This window comes from Amblyomma mixtum, chromosome 3, assembly GCF_055824585.1.
Source record: "Amblyomma mixtum isolate Tamu chromosome 3, ASM5582458v1, whole genome shotgun sequence".
Taxonomy (NCBI): Eukaryota; Metazoa; Arthropoda; class Arachnida; order Ixodida; family Ixodidae; genus Amblyomma; species Amblyomma mixtum.
Window position 1 is genome coordinate 370598304 of NC_143014.1, and position 26453 is coordinate 370624756.

Genomic DNA, 26453 nt, shown 5'->3' on the forward strand with positions numbered 1-26453 from the left:
TATTTGCTCAACGCTTTCTCCCAGCCATCCTGCTGGGAGGTTTCAGGCGAGGAGTCGCGAGATGAGCGAGCCACCAGGTCACTATCGGCAGTATGGTGTTGTAGGTCCATATCCGAGTCGGCATCTTCATTTGGTGGTTGTGGGGGGGCCTGCATGCCGCTGGGACCAGCGACAGGCGCGTCCGAAGTCATTCTCGGCAAAAACTTGGGCGTGGTTGCCGGACGGGTTAGGCTGAGCGAGAGCACATTTCTCCAGCGGTGGTCCTACGGAAAAATTGTGCCTTGAGCCGACGATTCCTGGATGTGCGGGCGACGCAAGCAATCCACGGAAACCGGGTGGAGTAGGGCGGTCGGAGTAGGCCTAGGCAAGAGAAGGCCTCGTCGACCCCGCGCAGGGGCATACGTAAAGCCGCCGGCACTCTCTCTCGACAGCGAGAGAGTCTCAGAGAGAGAAATACTTCACTGCCGCATTTCACGTCGGAACCGCGTATGTGCGCGAGCGTATTCGGCGCGACTTGTACCTCGAGATTAGCGGAGAACGGCCGGCCCATGGGCGGGCCGAAGTCCGCCTGCGCGAGAAATAGAATCTTGCGCAGCGCGCCGGAGCGCTCGTTACCGTCCGCCGTGAGCGCTCTAGAAGCCACTGCACCCTTTTTTAGAGGCTCGTTTTCTTCGCCTACTCTCGAGTTCTGCGCTTATAGCATGCGCTGAAATAAACGCTCCGTATGTGTGTATAACGACGAGAGGAATCTCTGTTCTCTGTATGAAACACAGCTGAACAGTGACGAGGTCGCGGCCGCACCCTTTTATGAAAAGTTTACCTCCAGTTTTCTACAGTGCTCCCAAAAACTCAAGAGTGTAATCTACAGAAGTGTTGAGACGCGGAGCCTTCAGACAACCTCGAGTTCGGTACGCATTCCGCCAAAGCTGCAACACAGGCGCTGCGCTACTGCGCTACATCGGAGCACGGACGTTCACTAAGAAGCACCGCTGCTTGGCAGTCTAGTAACTGTGGAGGAGGGCCTATTTCCCAAGAGTCAGTGCGCAAAAGGGCCCTCGTCAGCGGCGTCAGAGGAGGATGGCTTGCAGAGGCTGAGCGCACTCTCTCCTAGTTTTTTTTGCTCCATGGCTGCATACGACAAGGAGTCTACCAACTGTTTATTTTACGGAAAAGAGGCACACTTATGATCCTCAGCTCAAGCATCTGACAGCGCATTATTGCTCCGAACACAGCCAGTGGCAGGAAATCGGCATGTAAACAAGACAGCATACATGTAATCGCAGGACCCTTCTTATCCCGTGCGTATAAAGTACCACGGAAAAAGATTGGCACAGTGACGTCACCGGAGTGACGAAAACCGCAGTGTGCGTTTGGCGCAGCGCCCTGCTTCGCGAACACCCCTTGGCACTTTTGTTCTCGACGTGCTCGAAACCGCAGCGCCAAGCGTTGCTATCTGGCGCTCCGGTGTCACGTCACTGTGCTAATCTTTTTCCGTTGCGGCTGTACTTGCGGCACTAGCTTCTCATAAATGGGTGTTGAAACCAAACAGAGGAATAAAAAATATCTCAGCAAAAAGCAGTGTCACACATTAGAAGCAAAAGCAGTCATAAACCTAAAAAAAACAACACAAATAATAACAAAAACCCATCACAACAACCAACCAAGCACCCACAATTTAATGCGCACAATGCTGGACATGAAACGAAGGTTTCTCGAGCGGTACATGGCGTTTCATGCATTTCTGCCTCCACCTTGTTTCACTCGTTCGTGATGAAGCTCTGAGCGTTGCTGCGTACGAAAAATCTCATTATGAGCTCGTCTTGCGCCGGAAAAGACACGGCACCGTCTTCCTCGGTGAAGGAGAAAGATAAAAAAAAACGCGAGAGGCCCACGGTACTCTAACATACCTTCGATATTTAATATAACAAAACGCTGAACATTGAAAACAAACCAGGCAGAGCAGTTGCTCCATTTACCTTGGGCATTCGTTTCCATTGCGAATTGTGTTCGCCCTTTTGGGGCCAAAGCAAATTTCCGACGTGTGTTTGCACTCGACAACAGAGGACATGCAAAATCCCGTGCGCTCGACAGACGAAATACACTCCAGCGCGTCACAATCGCGGTACTAGCCTTCAAATAACAATTCAGAAGTCACAAGCCACCTTTATGAAATTACAATCGGTATGCGACACTGCATACCATTGAAAACGATCCAAATGCGGCGATTTTGCCGTTGTTTACAGCAGTTTAGAGCAGTCGAGAGCTACTCTGCATACCGCCATCTTCCCACGGACTATGTTGCCAGGTTCCAACTCCGTTCTTTGTCCAGATTTAGAACGTGACAAAACAGCTGGCAACGCACGCAAACCGTTGTGTGATGGCTGCGTTCATGCGTTGCCCACTGGAATGCATGAGCTCAATGGGCAGCTTTCCCTCTAGAGTTGGTTATATTAACTCTATTGACTCTATGCTTGCACAAGCGTTTGCGGGACGGCAGGCTGGAAACGCTGATTGGTCAAAAAAATATGACGTCATACGCGTGACGTCATAGGTCACGTGATATTTAATGACGTCATGTCCGGTTGGGGACAGGCATGTTTTCCCTAGATTTTCCCCCGCCACCGCTCGTCAGCGGACGGGGCTGCTCGCGAGGAGCCGAGAGGCGAGGAGGCAGCGTGCACTGCAGCGTTGCCTCCTCGGCGTGTCCCCGTCATGTCTTTCGACCCGCCGCGGTGGCTCAGTGGCTATGGCGCTCGGCCGCTGATCCGAAAGACGCGGGTTCGATCCCGGTCGGGGTGGTCGAATTTCGATGGAGGCTAAATTCTAGAGGCCCGTGTACTGTGCGATCGATGTCAGTGCACGTTAAAGAACCCCAGGTGGTCGAAATTTCCGAACCCCTTTCACTACGGCGTCCCTCATAGCCTGACTCGTTTTGCGACGTTAAAACCCCAATAAACCATAAACCCATGTTCTTCAGTGCGCGCGCGAGATTAAAAAGCGCACCTGTCGCGCTGCGCTGTCACACTGCATGCCTGCTTCCGTGCATATCTTGCGGACTCCTTTCAGTCATACTTAGCTATACTTTGACCAAAAGGCTTCTTAAACAGTTATTTCAAGTTTTATTGCTATGTATAAAGAATATGTTTGTAGCAGGTGCGTGAGCCCGAACAAAAGAAAACTGTTTTTATTCCCCTGTATTCCTGCTTATCGAGACTTGAGTATTTATATGTTGCAGTACATCTTTTTTCAGGCATCACAACTGATGTTTCGATGTGTTTGGTAATTGACTTCATTGTAGCTTCTACTTGCACCATTTAAACTCTGCACATAGCTCTTTTTTCACAAAAGGAAATGTGATTAGGTTTCTGAATAGAGCACGGGCCGCAATTTCGAACCCGCGCCCGGCCCGGGACTTAACCTACCGACAGGAAGCCCGGCCCGACACTGAAGGACCCTGAGCACGCTCGTGCTCGGCCCGACCTGCAAAGCGGCGACGACACAAAAAGAGAATTTCAGGAAAATGAGTTTATTTCAATGACATTCAAATTTTGACCTCGCATTCCAGATCACAGTTTGGGATTATACACAAGACACAACGCATAAAGGTATAGATTTATCACTCTAAATATGCAAGTTGTTCATTGATGATGGCTTGATCGAAACAAGAGCGGCGCTCTTTCATTACGAATCCTGCGGCGCTGAAATTTTTCTCGCTGCTTGAATTGGTGGCCGCAGCGGCTAATACTTCCATAGCAAGAGAAACGCTTGAAGTATGAAGGGGAATGACAGACGTGGTGTCGTAAGCCATGGATGTCGTGCCACAACAGGAAGACTTTTTGACTTGTTAGAGGATAAGCGAGCAAATAAGCGACAGGGCGGCGCTATACTGCGAATGCCGATGTGGCCGCGACGTCCCTGCTTGTACTATTCACGGGAAGGCACGGTGCTGTGTTCACTTTGCTGACAAGCGATTACGGCGAAATGCAGCACTGCGCCAGAATAGTACAAGCTGAGCCGTAGTGGAGGCGCCAGTGACATTCTTCTAATGCTTTTCATGTGGTGCCCCCCCCCCCTCCTTCGCTCTCGCCCGCGACTATTGTCCGTCTCCCCGGCCGGAACCTGCCGGGTAGGCGGACAAGAGAGAAGGCTGCCGGTTCTGCGGTGCGCTGCGAGTGGCGAGTGGAAGAATTCAACCTTTTCCCGATGTGCTGCTGCAGCGCGACTCCGTGACCCCGCGACCTCGCGTGCGCCGTACGCAGCCCTGCCTCCGCTTCCCAGAACCATCCTTTCTTCTTACAAGGCGCCCAAAACTGGTTGCTTTGCCCCAACGTTGGTACTTGCTAGAAGCCACCACATGAAAAGCTAGCTTTTTTTTTTTTTAGCGTTTGTACTATCTTCCCGTCCTTGTACATGCCCTCCTGGATGGTCTAGACACAAATCACTTCCTGCTGTGCATGCAAGACGCCCAGCGCACCACAGCCATATTCGCACTTCCACATATATGATACATGCTTTGCCCAACTTAGAGCCTTGGGCGTTTGGTTGTGAGTAACACCGTATGGCGCGTAATGCATTCCCATCAGGCAGAATTAAAATATGAGAAAATTCATCGCAAGATATATTTCCTTGTATTCTCCAAGTAAATTACTTCTATACTAACTCCTCCCTTCTGAAGTGACCAAAAGATAAAACAACTCAGCGTGTAAAAAAGGTGAATGCAAAAATACACTACTTTTGTGCAAAATTCACAGGAAGTGCACTTAAATTGCCACAAGTGCATGGCCAATTAAGGAAAAAAAAAACAAGGGCAAAGGACGGAGATGCACAACAGGAACACAGGACGACGCTGTGTTCTGTGTTCCTGTATTCTGTGTTCCGAGTTCTGTGTCCCCGTCTTTTGCGCTGGTTTTCTTTCTACAATCGTGAACCAATTAACTCGCCCAGCTCTCCACTCTACTGGACCAATAAGGCATCAAGCTTCACAGTGCATTAGTGTTATATCTTACGCTACATATTTTCGAATTGTTTTGCTCGGCATACACGTCTTTCATTTGCTTAGGAAGAAAGCAGCGCAGTCAAGAAAGTTACTCCCTCCTGCCAGCGAAAATTAAAAAAATGCGGTTTTTTCAGCGCCAGTATAAAATCTTTGCATGCTGACGGCATGTTGAAATTTTCGTTAATGCACCGTAATAATTATCTCATGAAGCCCCAGCTCTTGTGGCCCAGGACGAAGAGTACGATGATTTATGGCAATATTTGAGGTGCATTTATGAGCCAAGTTCTTAATGCTCTAACGTTCTCCTAAGCAAATAAAACTGAAAATTGTGATAATTTTGATAATGCTTTATGGAGCTAACACTACCAGGACGTGGTAAATAAACAAAAAATAAATTCTTTGATAAAGGCCTGTACGCTGCACTTGTGCTGCTCATTTATTTCATGCTGTCCATTTTCTCAGTGCAGTGTCTTCTTTGATATGCATATTTCTGGCTCATTACATACTTTGCTTCGGTTCACAATTCTTCTTTTAGCTATATTTCATCCACTTTCCTGCCATAATCTCTATTCAAACGTAATTTGTGTAATTTTGCTTTGTCCGGGCTCCTGCAATGTTCTTTTTATTTTTATTTTATTTAGAACATACTGCAGGCCTACAGTAGGCCCAAGCAGGAGGGGCGAATACATAATATATGCAAAAAAGAACAGGTTTAGCAAAATTGAAAAATGTTAAATACAAGTTGTAACACAAAATACAGCAATAAATACAAGGCTCAGATGCAAAAGTATATATGAATGATGTGAAGACCTGTTTCAAGCTGTTGCACTATAATTCAGTCTAACCTCCTCGATCACGATCACCTAAGCCTTTCCTTATCTGTTGCCATACTTTTTTATGGAAACACTTAAAAACAAAGCACCATGATCTATTTCAGTATTGTTTTATTTGCCGATCTAATTTTTTCGAAGATAACATGGGATACCAACTCCCCTTTAATGTCCCCGTTCTCGTCTCGAAGTCGCGAATTTTTAGATGTGCGCTCAGTATTCTCGTTAGTGCATTTGTGCTCACAAGGGACTATAACAGCCAACGCGGCTAATACGCTAGATTTAATCCTGACAAATCGATCTGACATAGTCTCACCTATTACATACCTGCCAGGCATCAGCGACCACTTGCTAATGCACTATGACATTAATCTAGCCACTCCGAACACTAACAAAAAGAAAAAAATAATAATACGAGACTACAATGGAGCAAATTTTCAGGCGATAAATAATGAACTATTTTTTTTTATCGATGCTTTCCCATAGCTTTGGTGTCCGCAGCATTCAAACCAACTGGAGCATGTTCACAGCTATAATCACCCAACTCACAGAACAATACACTCCTGAACGCACTGCTACCACCCACTCAATAGCTCCCTAGTGTAATAATCACATTAAACGTTTATCTAACAAAAAGAAAGCCTCTACCGCATCGCAAAGTTCTCGCCAACTAGTGAGCGATCGGACTTCGTATTCAGCGGCTTCCAACATGTATGTTCAGGCGCTCAAAAGCGCTAAAAGCACTTCCACTCACATGTAACCACCAATGTCAAAACTTCTGGCGGGTCATTAATCCTTCCACCGACGATAGTTTTGCGTTATCTGACCCGTTAGGCGACCTCATCCCTTCCGACGTTCGCGTCACGATTCTTAACCGCGTAATCACTGACAACTTTACACCCATATCTGATGTATACATATGCCTACAACTCACCACTTCAACTATGTTTTCATGCCACCTATAACTGTTGCTCCTACTGGTGTGAATAAGCTTATTGATGGACTCAGTGTTCATTCCGCTCCGGGTTATGACTGCGTTACTTAAAAAGCACTGCAGCTTATTCGCCCATTATACTAACCAAACTTTTCCAGCATTGACCAGTCAACGCTGCTACTGAGTGGAAGATCGGAAAGGTGGTTACAGTCTACAAATCCGGCAGCAAAGCATCCCCTATTAATTATCGTCCCATATCCCTTACCAATACTTGACCCAAAATGTTCAAACATATAATATTCACCAACCTTGTTAACTTCCTTTCATTGAACAACTTTTTATGTCAGCGCAACATTGTTTTCGAAAACTTTACTCTTGCGAAACACAGTTAATATAGTTTACACATGCATTGCACTGTATTCTAGACCTATCATCACTAACTGGCTGTATATTTCTGAATTTTTCAAAGGCTTTCGACGATGTATGTCACAACCTTTTGGCTCACAAACTAAAACATCTTAATATTGACTGTAACTTATTGAAATGGATTGAATGTCTACTTAATCGCTCACAATTAGTTATTGCTTACGGTTATAACACCTGTTTTACAGAGGTGTCTTCCGGAGTTCCACAAGGTTCAGTTCTTGGACCCTAGCTACTGTTCCTGATCTAACATTAATGATCCCCGCTCTCTTATGGATTCTCATATTCACCTATTCGCTGATGTTTGCGTCATTTTTAGAGAAATAACCAACACTAACAACCTTACATTACTTCAGTCAGTGGCGGTCACAGAGAGTGGTTTTAGGGGGAGCGGACAGACTGCTGTATATAAAAAAAGAAAAAATAGAAACAACGATTTTTCATTTTATTTGCACAAAATTTTTTTTGCGCTTTGTTATTGAAAAATAAATGGCGAAAGGTATAGACGTTATACCATTACTCAATCTTTGAATGTTAACGCTTACGCGAGCAATATTCATTTCGATACCAGGCGAAACGAGTCGACGTCTGAGATAATTGCCACGACATGTCCACTAAGGTCAAAGCACCTGCCCGGACATTTCACCAGTGGGGTTAGCGGCCTTCATTTATCAGTTCTGGGAAGTGGCTTAATTTGTTCTGCCCTCAGTCCCCAAGGCGGCTGGTCGGCGCTCCTTGTCAAGCCAGAAAGGGATGGTCCCCTCGCTTGCGTCGCTGTGTCCCTGGTGGGATAAAGACATGAATGGGTGGCTCCCACCCCCCCCCCTCCCGCCGACGAGGTTGTTGGCCACCGCAACCGCAGGTAAATGGCACCGCCGTCGCCGCCGCGCCGGCGGCATGGCAAGACAACGGTGGCGGGAACTTGATTACTTTTGTATTTTGTAAATAGTGTACAAAGCTCTCCCCTGTCCTTTCTTGCTGTCGCTCCCCTCTATACTTCTCCTTACTATCCTCTCCCTTTCCCTGTCGTTTCCGCCGGCTGCAGCTCGGGTGCTTAAGATATTAGATAGCAATTGCCGCAGCCGGCAACACTCTTTTGCTTCCTTTTTTTTTAAATAAACCACTACCACCAAGGCAGGAACACGATACCTATCAACGTGTAGAACGTGGAATTGTGTGAAATAAGACAGCCGCTAACAAGGTGAACGTACAAAGCAGGGGACTACTTGACGAGACCGCCACTGACTTCAGTGCGAAGAATGGTGAATGCAGCTATATATGAACAAATGCAAAGTCATGCGTGTATCTAGAAAAACTTCCGCCCCACCTCACTACTACATCGATAACATTTCGTTGGAATCAGCCTCATCATATAAGTGCATCGGCGTCCACATTACTTATTATCTTAACTGGTCTCTTCATACCGAGAACATAATTGAAAATGCTAATCGCATGCTTTGCTACTTACGTCGCAACTTCTTTAACGTTCCTTCCAATTTGAAACTACTGCTTTATCAAACACTAATACGATAAAAACTCGAGCATGCAACACGTGTATGGCACCCTGCTCATGACTTCATTAATGATCTTGAGCTGGTGCAAAATAACTCTGTGCGTTTAATCCTTGTTAACTACAACCGCACAGCTATGAAGTCTAATATCTGCCTCCCATAACTGACATCGCGTAGAAAAGTGTTTCGTATCACCCTGTTCCACAAGCTGTACCATCATCCCGCTCTTCGTGATCACCTCATCCCCCGTACAATTTCTGTATCCCGCCGCATTGATCATGATCACAAAGTTGGAAGTATGTCATGCAACAGAAAATGCTGCTCGCAGTCATTCCTGCCGCGAACCTCATGCGACTGGAACCACCTTACCGCAGAAGTTGCCGGCACTGAAAATTACGAGCAGTTCCGCGTAGCACTAGCTAACATTGTATATTCAGGCGCTGTTTAATGTTCATGTAATCAACTGTATTTTTCTCTCAGTTTTAGTATATTTACCATTCCCCCTGTGTAATGCCACTAGCCCGTTGTGCTCTAAGCGGTGCGGGCCGGGCTCTATTATTTTACTTTCCTTTTAGACTAGCCCACCCTAACATCTGTGTAATGCCACTGGCCTTGAGGGGTAAATAAATAAATAAACAAACAGAGTAATATGCAAGCCTCTCACACAACATTCACTAATATTTCTTTCTTTCTGTAATAACAATTTGTAGACAGCCTAAAGGCTCATATTTCACTGACGTGAAGGTTCATTTTTCAGTCACAGTTCCATACTGTAGAGCGCAGGATAGCGCTTGTGCTGCATAGTTATTCTTCTGTGTGTGTCATTGTAGGCGCTATTGTTTGTTTTCTCAAGTACTATGCACCGTGTATCCCAAACTGAAGTTCTTCTAAATCTTCTTTGATATTAGCAGTTGCAAATTCAAGCCTTCTGCAGGATTTGAAGGAGGCCCAAGGAGACGAGGACTAATTTTATGCATATGCAAATGTAAACAGCTAATCTATCTGTACTATTGTAACTTGCATTCTCTTTTTTGCTTTATGTGCTGTTCTTATATTTCGTGCCATAATGCTGAATGTCGTGATTTTTGTATGTATTATAGTGTAAATTGATACTGTATGTGCTGTCAAAGTGTTTTCTTTTTCTTTACTGTAATGCGCGATTGTAATGTTTGTCTCTTATATTGTTTGGTGTACTTTCCATGTTCTTTTAAAGTACCAACTTGTTTTTCCTACGTTCAAAACTGTCATCTAATGGTCCCCTGGGCCTTGTCAAGCTGTGTGCACAGCTTTTAGCCCACGGTGACCAGCGAGATTTTTCTGGTAAATAAAGTGCATTGACTGATTTATTAATTCATTGATATGCAACTTACAAATGATTGGAAATGAGGGGAACATGTGCACAGGGCGGAAAGCGCGTGGTCTGCCAGGAAACACTGAGGTGGCCCCGAGAAGGGCCTTTAGTAAGGACGACATCCGTTTTGTGCCTCTTCACTAAGCAGCGACGACACGGCGTGCGCAGTCCTCGTTTTGCACGAGCTGTCGAAGCAATCCTTGGTAAAAAAAAAACACGAGGGAACAAAGTCGTGCTGTGTATGCAGATGCGACCGCCTCGTGGTTCCATTCACGGCGAACAACCATCCGGCAAGCCTGGCTCTTTCGACGGATTCAGGAAACGACTGAAAAGAACAAAAGTAAGGAGCGAAGAAAGGTGCACTGCTTACAGGTTAGAACACAAAAACAAAGCTAGGCGCTGCACTCGGTTAACCCATTCAACGAGGCGTGGCGTGAGCTTTAAATCCGATTTCGACAAGGCGTGAGAAGTCGCTAAAGAAGCAAAGGCACACTGCACTGAATGAATGATATAGATAGACTAAGCGCAAGTCATAACTTCTCTAAAGCCACACTGCACTCGTTTAACCCTGCAACGAGGCCTAGCGCGGGTTCTGATGTCTGGCGCCGATTTCGACAAAGAGAGGGAACACGGCCGCGAGATTGATGCCCGCAATCTTCCAGGAAGCAATGAAGCGGCCCTGAAAAGGGCCGTTTGGAGCAGCTCTTCAACGTCAACCTACAGCGGCGTGGCGGCGAGCAGTAGGCCCAGCGTCCGCGGCGAACAATGACATCGGCTTCCGAGAAGCATATCCAGGGAACGACGCTGCAAAAAAAAAAAAAAAAGTTTCGTTACAAGCACCGCAATTTGGTGAGTCCTCAATGCACGAGAAAACTTGCGACAATGTAGTTCAGTCCTTACCTCAGGGTTGAGAATGCGCACCCCCGACAAGCGCGTCAGCGTAGCTGTCAAACGGCGGTCCTCAAAGCGCGCCTGATGCGGATCCTTGTAGTGCCGCGGCAAAAACTTTAAATACGAGCACGACACTAGCCACGTGCTCCTGGGGAAACGGCGAAAGCCGCAAGCAAAAACTGCACAGAAATTTCAGCTGGCTGTCGCCGCCGAGCGCACCACGCACGAACGCCATAGCTGCACACGCCTCGAAACGAGCGCGCCGAGGATCACGAAACGAATGCGGCATGCCCGCTCACCACGCACGCGCGGTGCGGCGGGTGCACCTAGCGATTCCCCAGGCGCTCTAGGGAGAGGTCAAGAAAGGCGCGCTGACGCCACGGTTGAGAACGAGGGCGAAGTCAAAAAACGTCACGGAGAAGCGCATCCCATCGACCAATCAGCGTTTCCAGCCTGCCGTCCCGCAAACGCTTCTTATGCTTGCGGGCTGCCCGAGCGCGCTCGATTTTCTCGGGTTGCTCCGCCCACTTCCGGTGGCTGCCCGGAACGCATTCGTTTTTCTCTGGCTGGGCGGTTTCGGGCTGCCAGCCGGCGGCCAGACTCGTCAGGACGATTTTGTGCTGGCAGCGCTCGGGCAGCTAGCAGACGACAGAGAGGTGTATGGTAGCCGGAAGCTCGCGCGGCCATTTTTATAAGGACTACAAGGACCGCGGTTCTTCATGCGATGTTTTGAGCGATGCAGGCGCTTGTTTCGACTAGGCCAGGTGCATATCGACTGTGTAGCCTGCAATGACACCTTTTGCGGTAGTTCTCGCTGTTTTTTTATATGTTTTGCGTGCGTATGCGCGATCGTATTTCGATCGTCTCACCACCTCGAAAGCACAATTGCTCGCTTCATATTACGATCGCATACTTCTGATTCACAAAATATTTCGGCTGTTAATTTCGTGCGCCCGGCGGATATTGCGATGGTGTTCGACGCCTTTCACGAGAGCAGCCGGATTCCAGTTGCGAGTACGCGTTCAGACGCGCGCATATGCATGTGCTGACCGTGTTTTACGAAGTGTTGGTTGAGCGCGATACGGGAGCGTATGGTCTTCATTGCGTTTGGCGCAGTGCAAAAGCGGATATGCTTTGAAAAACGCTTGACTGAAACATGTCCTTTATTAAAAGCCCTCACGAGCACATTGCTCGAGACATCTCTGCTGATTTTGTCGTCACCAACTGTTGTACAGCTTCATGCTCGGGCCTTCTGCCACATATGCTCAAAATATCTGAGAAGTACCGCAGGCATGCACCTCCTCGCGTTTGGCTCTTTTTTAAAAAATAGATAAAAATGAGCTCTATAGCGCTGATCGTCATGCAAACACGCGGAACGTGAGGCGCCGACACTCAGGGCTTTATTGTAGCGCCTTTCATTTCAGTGCCAGTTCTCTGCTATAAAGCTGTATTATTACAGAAACGATACGCAGCTAAATTTATACAGTGCACCCGCTTGTTCTAGGTGGACGTTAACAAGCTGATATGCGCAAATTTTGCCGAGATTATGCGTTCCTTGCTGGCAGCAAAAGTCGGCGGCCGACAGACTATAGTTGAACGAACGTATCCCGATTCTTTTCTGCTTACAGCTTACAGGAAGCAGGTTACGAGCGTAGAAATCGCAACGACCACAGCAGAGTCCACCAGGGTCGATCGTCGGCGGTCATACCAGTCATATCGCGTGTTGCGTAAATCAGAGAAAATCGAAAAAAAATTCTCTCGGCCTAGCCGCACGTTTGTTCGAGCTCAAATTTCGCACAGAGGTTGCATTAGGCGGTCAGTTTTGTTTTATATCACATTTAGGTGGGGTACTTGCCTGATTCGGTCAGAATTATTTGGAAATTCCCATCGTCTGCGGCGACGGGGAACCAAAACCGAAAAGCTTCTCAGCAGTGGTACCCGTAGCGCCATCTCGTAACAACCGGAGAAACACAGGTGTGCTAAATTGGTGAGCAGATCATCTTTTCTTGGTCCTGTCTGCTGCGAAGCAGCGCAAGACATCACGGAAAATGCGGTCGTACAGCGATCAAGAGAAGGCCATGAGTCCATCCTACGCCGCCCTCCCCGGTAGAGGGCTCGTTTCTCCGGTTGTTACGAGATGGCGCTACGGGTACCACTTCTGAGAAGCCTTTCGGTTTTGGTTCCCCGTCGCCGCAGACGATGGGAATTTCCAAATAATTCTGACCGAATCAGGCAAGTACCTCACCTAAATGTGGTATAAAACAAAACTGACTGCCTAATGCAACCTCTGTGCGAAATTTGAGCTCGAACAAACGTGCGGTTAGGCCAAGAGATTTTTTTTCCAATTTTCTTTGATTTACGCAACAGTCGGTATATACTTACTGCGTAGTAAGCAAACACGCAATAATCCGAGAGTACGGCTTGTCGTTTGATAAACAACGCACGGGCAGTTTTTCCGTCCTATGTGGTGTCGACTGAAACACGTTAGATTGCGATTGCTCATCGCATGCTTTTGAGGATTTCTTGAAGCTTACACAGTGCACCGAAGGCACACGCCCGCGTTGTCGTTGCCTATGTATACGAGTGCGAGCTTGATCAGCTGCATGTGCTGCAGTCTGCGGCACGCAGCCCTCAATAACTGCAAGTCGTTGTTTTCGATACCAAGCAGCCTATTTCTACCGTACGCGTGCGTAGCAATGAGACGCAGAACGCGAAGCTAGAGAGAGCATCTGCCCTCCGTGATCCGCGCATTGCTTGCCCCCGTGATTGCCGAGAAGCTGGTTCCGGTGGCCGCCAGCCCACGTGGCCATGATGCGTTTTCCTGTCAGAGACGAACTTGCGGGCCGCCAGCGGGCTGCCCGAGCGCGGTTAATCGAAGAAGCCATTGTCATCACTCAAACGCGCGCGTCGCGCCTTCGCGTGTTTCGCGGGTTTTTTGGCTCTTCGTCGCGCAGCGCGTCGCCGCTTCGTGGATGCTGTGTCGGCGTGTCCGTTTCTGCTTGAGACAAAAGGGGCCTCGGGAGTGCGCGTGGAACTTGTTGGTAAGTGCACCTTTTTCTACTGACCTTTTGAAGCCTGTTTAACAGCACTGAGTAGCAGAATTCTGAAACTATAGTTTGTTTTCGAGTTCAGTGCTGGCGTGTTGAGTGCCATACCGCTACCGCTAGAAGCTTACGCTCGCGAATAGGCTGCGAGGGAGGCAAAAAAAAAACTTTACAGCTCCTTGGATGTGCTAATATGGACGAAGAGGTAGAGCGTGCGTGTGATGTGAAGTCATAACCTCACTTGTAGCCATTTATTGACACTGTCTCGTTTTAAGACAGCTACCTCACCAAATAATCTGCTTGTTGATGCCGTTCTTGCTCAGGGCACACTGACAGCAGTTTTCTTTCATGGTGCAGCACAGATAGTGTGTCATCTGATAATTCATTTAGTGTTGCATTTCACCCAGGTGGAATTTAAACAGCTCTTTAGTTTTGTGTATTCTCATATTTCGTTAGGTTTACTTTTTTTCTGAAACGTCGAGACGTCTTGCTGCATTTATGAAGGAAGCCAGTAGTCATTGAAACCAACGAAGGCTAATTATATTTCAGGTAAAAAATTATTACACTGTTAATTTCTCATTAATCAACAGCACCCATAAAATGAAATGTTCCTCAATGCTTTTCTTGGTTTCAATGACTGCAGCCTTTCTTCATATGCATGTCTTAATGAGCCCCTCATTTCTATACCCTTGCCTTCTCATCTTGCTGTGTCGTCATTTAACTGTGCAGAATGACTGAGTGACTGCACACTCAAACCATTGCTACTGCAGAGTGACTGCAGCCTGAACAATTGCTACTGCCATCAAATTCAAGTGTTTCCTGGATGGACATTTTGTTCTGGGCTGAGATCGAAGACACTTGTGCAGTCTCTTCCCTTATCTCCAGCTCTGGTTGCCTTGCATTTTTTTTTCTCGCCGCATGGTTGCAACTTGTCCAGTAATGTGTCATATTGGTGAAGTTTTCATTCAAAGGGTCGCACTGTGAGGTCCTTAAAATTCCACAGGTGGTGCGATGCTCTTGCTATGTTGAGATTTTTCTTCTTTTTGTGCAGTGCTTTTAAACCTAATTTGTGTATCTGAACTATTATTAGGTGTGCCAGTGACTTGTTTAGTGCTATGCCAAGAGCTGAGGTTTTTTTTCTGCAGCTCTCATTTCTTTTCCATTTCCTCTGTTTTGGGAACATGTTCAATGCTGTGCCATATCAATGAAGCTTCAGGACTATGAGTAAAGCCTTAGCACTCAAAGGGTCATATAGCAGGTTCCTATAATACCGCTGTTGCTATGGTACTTTTGCGGTGCCTATAACTGCCTTCTTCATTGCTAAATGCCTTTTGAATGAATGCTTCTCAAGTGCTATGGGATGTGGTAGTTAAGTACTCTGCTTTATTATTATTTTTTTCACCAGATCTTGTTTAGTATTTTTTGCAGCTTCGTAAGTTCAGGGATGTGTTAAATCTGTGCAGTTTTCAGCCCGCTATGATGCTACTGGTAAAGGATGCTACTAAAAAAACTCTTCTTCATTGCAAAGTTCTTTTGGATGTCATGAATATAAAGTGTGTACTGTCATATGTGCCAGTGATACTGTTCTTGCTGAGGACTGAGCTATTTATTTCCTGAGTTTCCTTAATTTATTTTTTATGCACATTGCCAATTTGTTCAGTCATGTGTCACTTAAGTGTCCAGGCAACTGTGCACATTACCAGAGCATTAAATTGGGCACATGATGGGTCCCTTTCACACTGCTTGCGCTACATTGTCTTTCCATTAAGGGGGTTGCCTCTCTTGACAAAAAATGGCTGCTCCAGTCAGGTGCAGTCTCAACATAAGGCTGAAAACATATGGCCTAGATTGTGTAATGATATCTGCGAGTTTAACTGGGCTTACTGTTCTGGTGCGTTTTCTCACCTGAGTTATAGGCTTTTACCAAGTGGTGTCAGATCACCGCGCATAATTCTTACCAAGCTACTCGTGTCTCTTGTGGTCACAATTGCAACATTAACTTTGTTTCATGTTTGTTCTTAGCTTGTATAAAGGTCCTTACTAAAGGATTCTTGGCCAGTAATATATGATGTTGCCAGTTTGACTAGGCCGGCTGTTCTGGTGCTTTTTCTTTTCTCACCAGAGTTTCAGGTACTGAGCAAGTGCTGCCTAATGATCATGCAGAATTATTTCAGGGAATCTAGTCTTATCTTTTACAGTCACTGTTGTGTCAATAACCATGTGTGTATTCCATGTTTGTTCCTAGATCTCTGAAAAGTGTCTTTGGCTTTTAGTTCCCTCTCAAGAGTTGTGATTTTAGGTCGCAAAATCATTGCAACCGATCCAGTCTTATCTTTTCTAGTCATCGTTGAATAAGTAACCATGTGTATTTTATGTTTTTCCTAGATCTCTGAAAAATATTTTTAGCTTTTAGTTCCCAAAAAAACTAAACGCCATTTATGAGACACTGCTGCTGGAGCCAGTGGCACTTGTCTGTTGAGCAAAGTTCTTTCATTTATTCATGCCTGCAGTAATAGTTCAAATGTCTAAATTAATGCAGTAGATAAAGCAGCTCATATCTGTTTACTAAGACCTCATTACTTCCCAGTTTTGTGTTCACAGAGAGCAATATTCTGATCCTAATCAAGCCAAGGCAATCATAAGCTTTCAGTTGGTTTCTCCCAATTGCAAATTTTCCATTCGTGCATCTTTAACCAACTGGAACATCGAGTTGGACCTTCCTGCTGGCTCACTTGCAATATGCTACGGACTTCATTTGAAGCAAGGCACTAGCTCTATTACATGGCTAGTGGACTAGCCACTTGGTAATAGAGGAATCAATTTTTCCTTTACAAAATTTGACCATTAGTTTGGAACACAGCTAGGGGACCAACTGCGCAGTTCAACCTAAAGTGATGAAACTAATGGATTCCCGGAACCAGTTTGATAAGTCAGTTGAAATGGCAGAGTGAACTGGACCCCAATTGGAAGCTGAGAGACCAAATTGGACTGGTCATTTGGAATGAGGGAAACCAATTGGGCTCCCCAATTAGATTCCTGAGTCCATTTGGAAGTTAAGAAACCAATTGGCCTGTCCAATTGGAATTAGAAAAACCAATTGGATTCCCAATTCGTTTTTCTGAGTCCAGTTGGGTCCATTTAGCTTCCAATTGGGTCCAATGTTTTTTTTTTATTGGGAACTGCCGAAGTAGCATTACAATCGTAACGAAGCGTACCTCCAAAGGGCCTCGTTGCACAGCATCACCTAATCGCATTTTCTGAAAACAAGCCCGGACAGGAGCTGTATTTTAAAACTCTACGCATGATCAGGTCCTTGAAAACAAAGGCCCTGGCCATCCAAAGCATTCAGGATACGCGTGACATACGTTGCGCGTGGTGGCACGTACCAAGCACGACGCGTTCTTCAGTCGGATACAACTTAAGTCTGCAGTGAAGCTCCGCCCACATTCAGCCTCCGCGCACAGAATTCCTACGCGACGAAAAAGCAGTCCGCTGCTTAAACGTTTCTTGTTACCTAGACAAGAAGCTTATCACAAGAAAAAGATTAAAACCTCTAGGATTTTGATACCTGGCTTGCTTAATAAGGTCCTATGTTAAAAAAACTGTTTTCGTTTGCTGTTGTGGTTGGGCAGCAGACTAATACAGGACGCCGCAGACCGGGGCCCAGTGTTAAATAAAAATCTGCCACAACGAGTTGGTGGAGTGAAGTTTCAACAGAGTGGAGAAGTATCATAGTTTCTATTTGCGCAGTACGCAGTGGCGACGAGTAAACCATCGCACGTACAAGTTAAGCCTCTGATACAAAAACACCTGAAATTTGGTTTTGCTCTTGATCGTGCTGGAAGATCACTACCCTCAACTGACGGCCAGTTTTCAATCAACTTTACCTTGTGCACAGATCAAACTTTTCTGCATCATTAATAGTTCACTGAAGTCGTCTACATAGTCCTGATATTGTTTCTTTATATTTAAACGTGCCCACGCCAACCATGCGCCTGCGCCATAGAGGGAAGATGCAGTGGGAAGATGCATGATGGCGCCCGCGCACACATTTCGTGTGTCACCGGTTGTGCCCATGGAGGAAAGAAAACTCCTCAATCTGCTACTTACATATCCGTTTTTGTGTGTTTTCAGTCTGTGAGAAGACGAAGCTGTGCAGAAGGAAACCTATGTGCATGTAGAGCAAGGATAACTGCATGCCACCTGGTGACTGTCACTTTTGCAGCGTGTGCGTGTGAAGACACGGTCCAAATTTGTGTGCCTGCCCAAATGCCACTGCGCAGTCACGAAAGATTCGAGTTTGCTGACACCTTTACCGGTATCATGAAAGCCGCAGAAGTGCATAACCACAATATAGACAAGTTTGCTTCAATGAAACCTGCTGGAGTTATTCCTTTAAACCTGCTACTTCAACACTTGCATCTACGGGCAAGTAGTCACAATAGGCTGTAAAGTTGTAATTGGCGTTAATTTATGTAAATTCATGAGGTGTGTGTCTTCAGCCATGCCCATCTCACTGACTGGGTCACCAGTGAGCTTTCCATGTCTTATTTCTCTTGTAGCAGGCATTAGCAAATACAGCATGTTCATGGAGATCGCGCCGTTCGCATTTTTTCTCGGATGTCTGTGTTCGTAATCGCATAGCAAGTGCAACGATTAGTTCTTTTACAGTTTATAGCATTGCCGTGAAAAGGGTGATGCTCTATGAATTCTGTGGCGACTTGTGTGATAGCTGTTCATGGTGCATTAATTATGGCGACTTGTGGAAGCTGGTGAATCATATCTCAATGGCAGTACCTCTAGCCAGCAGTTTACGCCAAAAACTGGTAAAAACAGCTTCTCGTTACGGAATATCGCCAGGCTTTTTTTGCATATAGAAGTCATCCTCCTGTCCATGTTCGCATGGCATACAAGTAAAAAATCCTTTTTCCGCGTCCCAGTGCCACTACAGAGGAATGAAAAATGCGTGCTAGTCTGCGATTGCGCTAAAGGGTCTACTTTAAAATCACTTTTTTTGTTGTTGGGTCTGTTTGTCGTTTTGCAGGCATTGGACTGAGTACCAGTAAGCAGGGGAAGAGCATTCCAGTGGAAGAACTGCAGCCAGTCTATGCCAACCCATAGCATGATGCTCCTGTCCTGTAAACTATGTATTGCGGGGTATGTCTTTCTACCATGCACCAAGAGATCTCCCCTAGATAAATGGATAACTGTTGGCATCCCCTTTGTGTCAGGCCTGTGGGGAGTGCCACCTTGCCTAGTGAGTTAAAGTGGTTCATTGTTTTATTTTTATACTGGCCATTCCTATTTGTAAGCTTTGGATGTTGTTCTGTTTATTTTTTCTCGTTCAAGGGTATTTTTTGTATTCTACTCTATATTCCTTCGATTTCTGTGATGTGTTGTGCAGTTTTTTCATTCTGATGTTTCTTGGAGTCTGATGGCACATTAGCCGTTGTGTGCTTTTGTAAGAGTTCCTTGCAAGTTACATACTAGCTCCTCGAGGGTGACATATTCTCCTGCCTTTCTCAGTTGTGATAATGCCTCTTCTTCTTGCCATAATTTTATTTATTTCATATGTGCTTTTTATCTGTTATTTGGCATAATATTTTGGCTTGAAGTTTCAGATGAAAAAGGTTGCATAAAAGTAAGCCAGGAGTCATTTTTGCAGCGTAGTTGGATATTCAGCTTCAAATCACAACTGAAGCATTCTTTTCTTTTTTGAGCAAATGCGATGTTTGGTAGTGCAGATTTTTCTCACGTCCCGCATTGAAAATACTTCATTGATTTGGTATTGGCTGGCTGTAATGCATGAATATTACTATATTTTTATGTTTAATCATACCTTCAAAGGGTTATTGGAAAGCATCTCTTCCTGACCTACGTACTGTGTTGCTACGTATCACGACAGTGACCATTATTCAACAGCCATAAACGTAGTCATGTCGCGTCAGAAGTCAAAATTTTTCTGTGCCAAGGCGTAGCGTCGCAGTATAAGCTGGCAATTGGTCAGTGCCATGGTATAGAAAACCATAATGTTGGACGCGCTGCATTATCCCCTGACGTCTCTGCAGCCGCATATGTGGCCAGAAAGCATGACCAATTTCTCATTTTAAGTGCTGGCTGCTTGGTGATCTGGTCGTACTTTTCGGCCACGCATATGTGTGGCTACAGTGACCCAAATTAAGGGTCACGAATGCATGTGTGCAAAGAAACACACAGGACGTGGACGAAGCTGACTGCCAACTAAAAAATTTATTGGAAAAACCTGTGCTTTGTTTCCTTGTCAAAATTATCTTGCTTTCATCTCCCGTGGGGTTCATTGAAGAACAAAATTTCTTTTCTTGATAGAGCTATTGATGGTGCCCTAACGCACTGCTGCCCTGTTTCCCGTATCGCCCATGCTTCAAGGATTTCACGTGTTACTTGGTCTGCATACCTTTCCATGACTTGCGCTTCATGCAACTTAGGCTGGCACTTGCGCTTTTTCCTTCTTTTTGACTTTTTTTGTTTCTTTTACAATCTGCAATGCAGGGCTAGATTGCTGCTTGGGGCACCTGATAGCGATGATGCATGTTGTCTTACCCTATCATTGAGGCACCTATATATATATTGTTTTGCCAGCTATATATTGTTTGCCACAGGCCAGAGGGATAGTATAAACCACACCTTTAACACACTCACCGTATCTTGTTCGGTGTGTGATCTGGCATTTCTGCTTCTTTTGCCTCTTGACTCGAGCACACATGCTAATTGCCTTGTTCGGTACAGAGCATACAACCCGGACCCCGTGCCTCTTGCCAATCTTCATGAGGTTGTGGGTCAATCCATGAACATAAGGAACCACTGCTAATTTTCCCCTTCCATTGGCTTCTTCAGGTCCAGCTTTTCTTCCTTGCACTCCTTTTACTTTTCTCAGCAAGCCTTCGGCTACGCTGCTAAGCATCGAAACGAGGTAGTCCACATATTTTAGCCTATCTATCTGCGGCTGAAAGCTTTTTTCCATCTGATGCTCACACGATTTCTTCAGAGCTGACAAGAGCGCAGCACTCGATATTGCCCTTTTTACGGTCTTTGAATGGCTTGATGCAAAAGGGAGAAACTGTTTTTTTGCCCTAGGCTCGTATCTCCAACATAAGTGTCCGGGTTGGAATTTAAGGCGTATGTCGAGGAATTGCAGGGAATCTTCGGCTGGAAGCTCGTAGGTGAATTTCAACTCGGGGAAAGTAGTGTGAAAGGTTTCCAGTACGCTATCCTTGAGTCGCTTCAAAGTCTGTTGAATCCTCTGTTCTGCAAAGCACCAAGAAATCATCCACGTAACGAAAGATCTGTGTGATGCAATTTTCTTTCATAGATTCTTGTATTCTCTTGTCGCATGCTACCAAGTACAAATCGCTGAGGAGTGGTGCTACTTTAAAGCCGATGCTGACCCCTCTTTTTTGAACAGTCAGCTTCGTCCACGTTCTGTGTTTCTTTCTGCGTCCGCGTTTTGTTGTTCCGGCTGTACCCACCCGCTGTATTGTGTGGTGAATTTTATATTCTATTCTACTTGCCGGTGTTTACTGGTTTTTTGCTGTCCTTTTGGCTTTGTTGAAGAGTACACTATGATTCCTTGTGGTTGGTCACAAGTGACTCGCCTCATTTTGTCACTGGCCGCCGCGGTGGCTCAGCGGTTATGGTGCTCGGCTGCTGACCCAAAAGACGCGGGTTCGATCCCGGCCGCGGCGGCTAGAATTCCTTTGGAGGAGAAATTCTAGAGGCCTGTGTACTGTGCGATGTCAGTGCACGTTAAAGAACCCCAGGTGGTCGAAATTTCCGGAGCCCTCCACTACGGCGTCTGTCATAGCCTCAGTCGCTTTGGGACGTTAAACCCCATAAACCAAACCATAAACCAAATCATTTCGTCACTGCACATAGCATCACTGACTCTGTCCGAACTATATTCATTGCTGTGTTAATTTAGCATGCATGCTGACATCTTCTATTTCGTTTTGAGGACTTTTTAAGAGCAGGCTGCATTGGGTTGTATGGAGTGTGCTGTGACAATGTTTGTTTTAGTTTTCTAACAATACTGAATGTTGATCTGCTCACCTGGAATTCATCGTTTATAGATTTCATTTCATGGTGGTGGTATGGGCTTTGATTTGTCTTTGAGGTGGAAATTGTTTTATTATAATGCGAAGCCATTTAAAAAACTTGGCCTATGCTTTTTTTTTTATCTGTGTGCTCTAGTGGTGCTATACACTGTTGCTCAAAGCAGCACCAGTTTTACAAGATTTACTGACCCGCAGTGTCCTTTATTATTTTTGCCCGACTGGTTCCCTGGCATCGCAAAATGTCCGTAAAACGAGTTTAGTGCTGCTGTGATTTCTTCTCAGAATAATGGAACAGCCATATTTACTGACCCGCACTGTTCGTTTTTTAGTTTTGCTTGACTGGCTCCCTTGCATCACAGAATGTCCATAAAACGAGTGTAGTGCTGCTGCGATTTATGCTCAGAATAATGCAGCAACTGATCACAAGTCGCACTTTTATTCGCTATGTTGGGCAGCTGTAAGCTATGCTTTTGTACAAGTAGCTATGCTCTGAAAGTTTTTTTTTTCTGTTTGCAGTCTAACGGGTATAAAAGGTTCATTAAAAATTGAGTACTCTTTCAATGTGTTATGTTATTAAGAACAACTGACATTCGTTCTTAAGCCTGTTTAGGCAGGCCTGTACTGCTCTTCCCTTGAAGCCAGAAATTGTGCATGTTCATTCGTGAATGCAATGGCTGACACATTTCCAATAGGTCTATAAATTTGTAGGCAATTGTCCGTGTCTCATGAGCATAAGTATAGTAATCATCTGCGTGCAGAATTAAATGTCAGGAATGTTTGCTTTGGAACCCACTTCTTTTGAAGCTTGTCCTACTGTGTTTACACAACCTGGAAAAGCTGTGTTTTACAAGTGTGTATTCTATATTCACTACCTCATGCAGATAACACCACATCAGCTTTTGCATGTGCAATCTTCTGTCTTAATGGATACGATCTGGCTTTCCAATGCAGGTTTGAGCTCCAGGGATCACAAACATGGTGTACCTTCGTTGCAGAACTCACCAGGTTTGAGCTCCAGGGATCACAAACATGGTGTACCTTCATCGCAGAAATCACCAGGTTAGAATCTGCAGTTTTTCTCCATATATGCTTGAAGGTTGCCTTTCAAGGAGCAGTTTGTAGGATACGGAAGCTTTCATATATGCTTTTTTGAAGGCTTTCTTTCAAAGAACAGTGTTTAGAATACGGAAGCTTTAGTTTACTGAACTGTGGTGAATGATGGTAGCATGTGCCTTCGATATTCTGGAAAGTTGTTTTTCATGATATACCGTATTTACCCAATTCCAACGCGCACCTTTTTTTCGGGGAAAATACGTCTCAAAATTGCATGCGCGTTGGATTCGAGTGCAAACCGAAACTGCCCCATAGCTGCCCATCGTCATCGTCATTATACGATGTGGGAGCTCACTAAATGTCGGCAAACATGGGAGCACGTTTGCTCGTCGCTTTCTGCGTCGCGGGAGCCGTTTTCAATCGGTGGCGCTTGTCATTGGTCGCGTGCTCAGCGACCACGGACCATGTTCACGGCGACGGTATCCTGTGCACTGCCGCGGGCGGACGCCTCATCACTGCCTTTGCACGATCGAGATACGCGGCTCGAAGAATATGTTGATGAAACAACGGTTGTCGGAAACGCGTCATTTCGGCGGTAAAGTTCCAAAAACGATGAGAGTCCTTTCTGTTTTGCGGCCGATTCTCGGACAGAGATTACATCGTCCGCAGGCGGGGCACGCCGTGCCGCTGACGAGGTCGTGCATCATGCCGATCTAACAGATAAGAGCGCTTCCGCGCTCGTTTTTAGGTTTGTTTTGGCTGTCGAACATCTTTATCTTTCGCTCAGATGCACTGACGAAGTCATGGATGCTCCGCAAGAAGCTTGAAGGATCCAAATGGTGCATCGCCGCTGCCGCAGTTACGCCTAGCAGCAGAAGAACCTCCCGTCACCGGAGCTCTCCGCTTGCGCTTGGGGCGTCTTCCTTTATACTGATGCTTTGTCAGGAACTTGCGTGAACGAAAATCTCGTTTCTCAGTCGCATCCATAGCGGAGAAAGGAGAAAAGCCCGGGCAGAAGCGTTGGTTCACGTCTCGGTGGCGGCAGAACGAAGGAAGAGCGTCTGCGTCCGACCGTGCGTTGGAAAGCTCGTAGCCAATGGAAGAGCTCCGATCGTACCACGTGATTTGAAGGGCCAGTCGCGACGCTCGACTCGGGCGGGAAACGATCTTTTTTTTCGTATTTTTATCAAGAATGCGCCGATGCCGAAGTGGCTTCTGGTAGGAGAGGGTTAGGCCTACTTCCCCGCGAAAATTCAAGAGCGGGCGACGCCGTGGAGCGAAATGCCGCATTCCCGAAATTCGGTCAAATTCGCACTTTCGCGAGCCACCGCGAGAACTTTAATTGCATTTTTTACTAACTTTCCATTGGTTATCGGCTTTGATTTTTTTATACATAAAAGAAGAGGCCTGGGGGAATACAAAACGTAAGCAAATACAAAATCGACTTTATCGAAAAAATCGCGGTTTTTTCACTCGCATCTCTACTTAAAATATAAAACGGTTGCAAATTATTTTCATTCGTGGAAGCCACATGCACGTTAGAAGCGGGGCTTGTAGTTTTTTTTTTTCATTACCAATATCGGGCGCGCGTTAGAATCAGGGCTTGAATTTTTTTTTTTTTAGTGCCGTAAATTGGGTGCGCGTTGGAATCGGGGACGCGTTGGAATTGGGTAAATACGGTATGTACTATACTGACCAAACTGTCTCCGCTTTGATTTCTGTTCACTGATGCAAGAAATTGTACAGGGGACCAAGGCTTCCTCAGGCTTTTGGCCTTTAGCCTCGGCTTCCTTTGACAGACCAAATAAAAGCAAAAAATGTCATTGTGCGTTGAGCTAAGCATAGCTGACTGCCACTTGTTTAGTTAATAACCCTTTCCAGTCAAGTATACTTTTCTCAGTGACTACTACACCGGGCAGCGTTCTTTTGGTCATTCTAGCCCCCCTGCAAAGAAAGGGACTGCCACATCAAGATTTAGTTATAGACACATATTTAAAGCATTTTTGTTCAGCTTTGCTAGGGCTTCAGCCGAACGTGTTTTGAGCGTGGTACCTTGAGGGTAGAGGTCAGGCTTCCTCTCACCAGTCTTGCAAGAAAAAACACCGTCACCCTTCTGCCTCCTTTTAATATTCTCTAATTCCATACAGCACGCTGTCCTTCTTGAAGGGGGCACATAGTTGTCTTCGTAACTAAAGTCATCTTCTTTTGTACAAAGCCATTAGACAACTTTCAATAACATGTGCCTACTGGAATGGTGATTTTTTGGCACTGCAGTGATTTTTTGGCACCATTTAAGGCCTTTCAAACCATGTGATCAAAAAAATAATTTTGCATCAGTGTGGGGAGCTATTGTCGGAAGGAACGACAAATAGTTAATTTGTGGGCTACAGTAATTCCAACCAGATGGCGTGAAATTTTCCCTACAGAAATAGCATGCAAAACGGTGTGTCGGGCCACGCCCTCAACTGACCGGACATGCAATTTTCTGCTGTCAGGCACTGCGCGGCAGACGACCGGAAAGGGTTAAAAGTGCACTAAAGAGAAATCTGAACTCCTCTTTTTACCGTGGGAACTCGATCAACGCGTTTCGAGCATTCTTAGGAACTTCGAATTATTGCCTTGTGTGGCTGATTTCCCTAACGGATTAAACATCCCGGCTCCCGCCTTTTTTTTTTGAGCTCACTGCTGACGGTAGGAGGAGTCAACCAACCCTTCCGCCAATCCTGTGGCGGCTTGCGTTCAACATTTATTCCTAACTCGAAGTGAGCTGTTGATTGTTGGTTCACGCATTTTATTTAAAGTACTCTGCCTGTGCTACACAGGTTCAGTCATCACACAGAGCGCCAATGGCACACCTGCTGTGCAAGATTCAACCAGTGGAAGGCACCATGCGAGCCACTGCATGGAATCTCCTTCTGGCATGGGTAACCACCATGGTAAACGTCCAGGAAATAAGCTGCACAAATGCACCCACTGCAACAAGGGATTCAGAAAACGATACCAGCTAGTGCAGCATCTCAGAGTTCATACTGGCGACCGTCCATACCATTGTAATGACTGTGGTAGCAGCTTTGCCCTAAAGGTCACCCTAAAGGAACATCAGCGTATTCACACAGGCGAGCGTCCTTACTTATGTGACCACTGTGGTAGTAGGTTTACACAAATGGCCACTCTAAAGATACACGAGCGCAGACACAGAGGCGACCGCCCATACCCTTGTGACTACTGTGGGAGCAGCTTTGCATCAAAGGGTAACCTGGTGGTACACCAGCGCACTCACACTGGTGAACGTTCTTACCATTGCACCCACTGTGATAGCAGCTTTGCACA

The 26453-nt window shown here is 45.9% G+C and overlaps 1 protein-coding gene across 3 annotated transcripts in view; it reads left to right on the plus strand.

The window, feature by feature from the left end:
• The first annotated feature begins 13823 nt into the window (after positions 1-13823).
• LOC149356754 (abasic site processing protein HMCES-like) overlaps positions 13824-26453 on the plus strand; it is a 113705-nt gene continuing 101075 nt past the window's right edge. For 2 of the 3 annotated variants that reach the window (XM_089584305.1, XM_089584306.1), the window contains exons 1-3: positions 13824-13977; positions 19025-19137; positions 23022-23129. In XM_089584305.1, coding sequence (XP_089440431.1) covers positions 19088-19137; positions 23022-23129 — 158 coding nt within the window. In that variant the 5' untranslated portion in view covers positions 13824-13977; positions 19025-19087. The remainder of the gene's footprint in view (positions 13978-19024; positions 19138-23021; positions 23130-26453) is intronic. The other variant, XM_089584307.1, reaches the window with a different exon arrangement.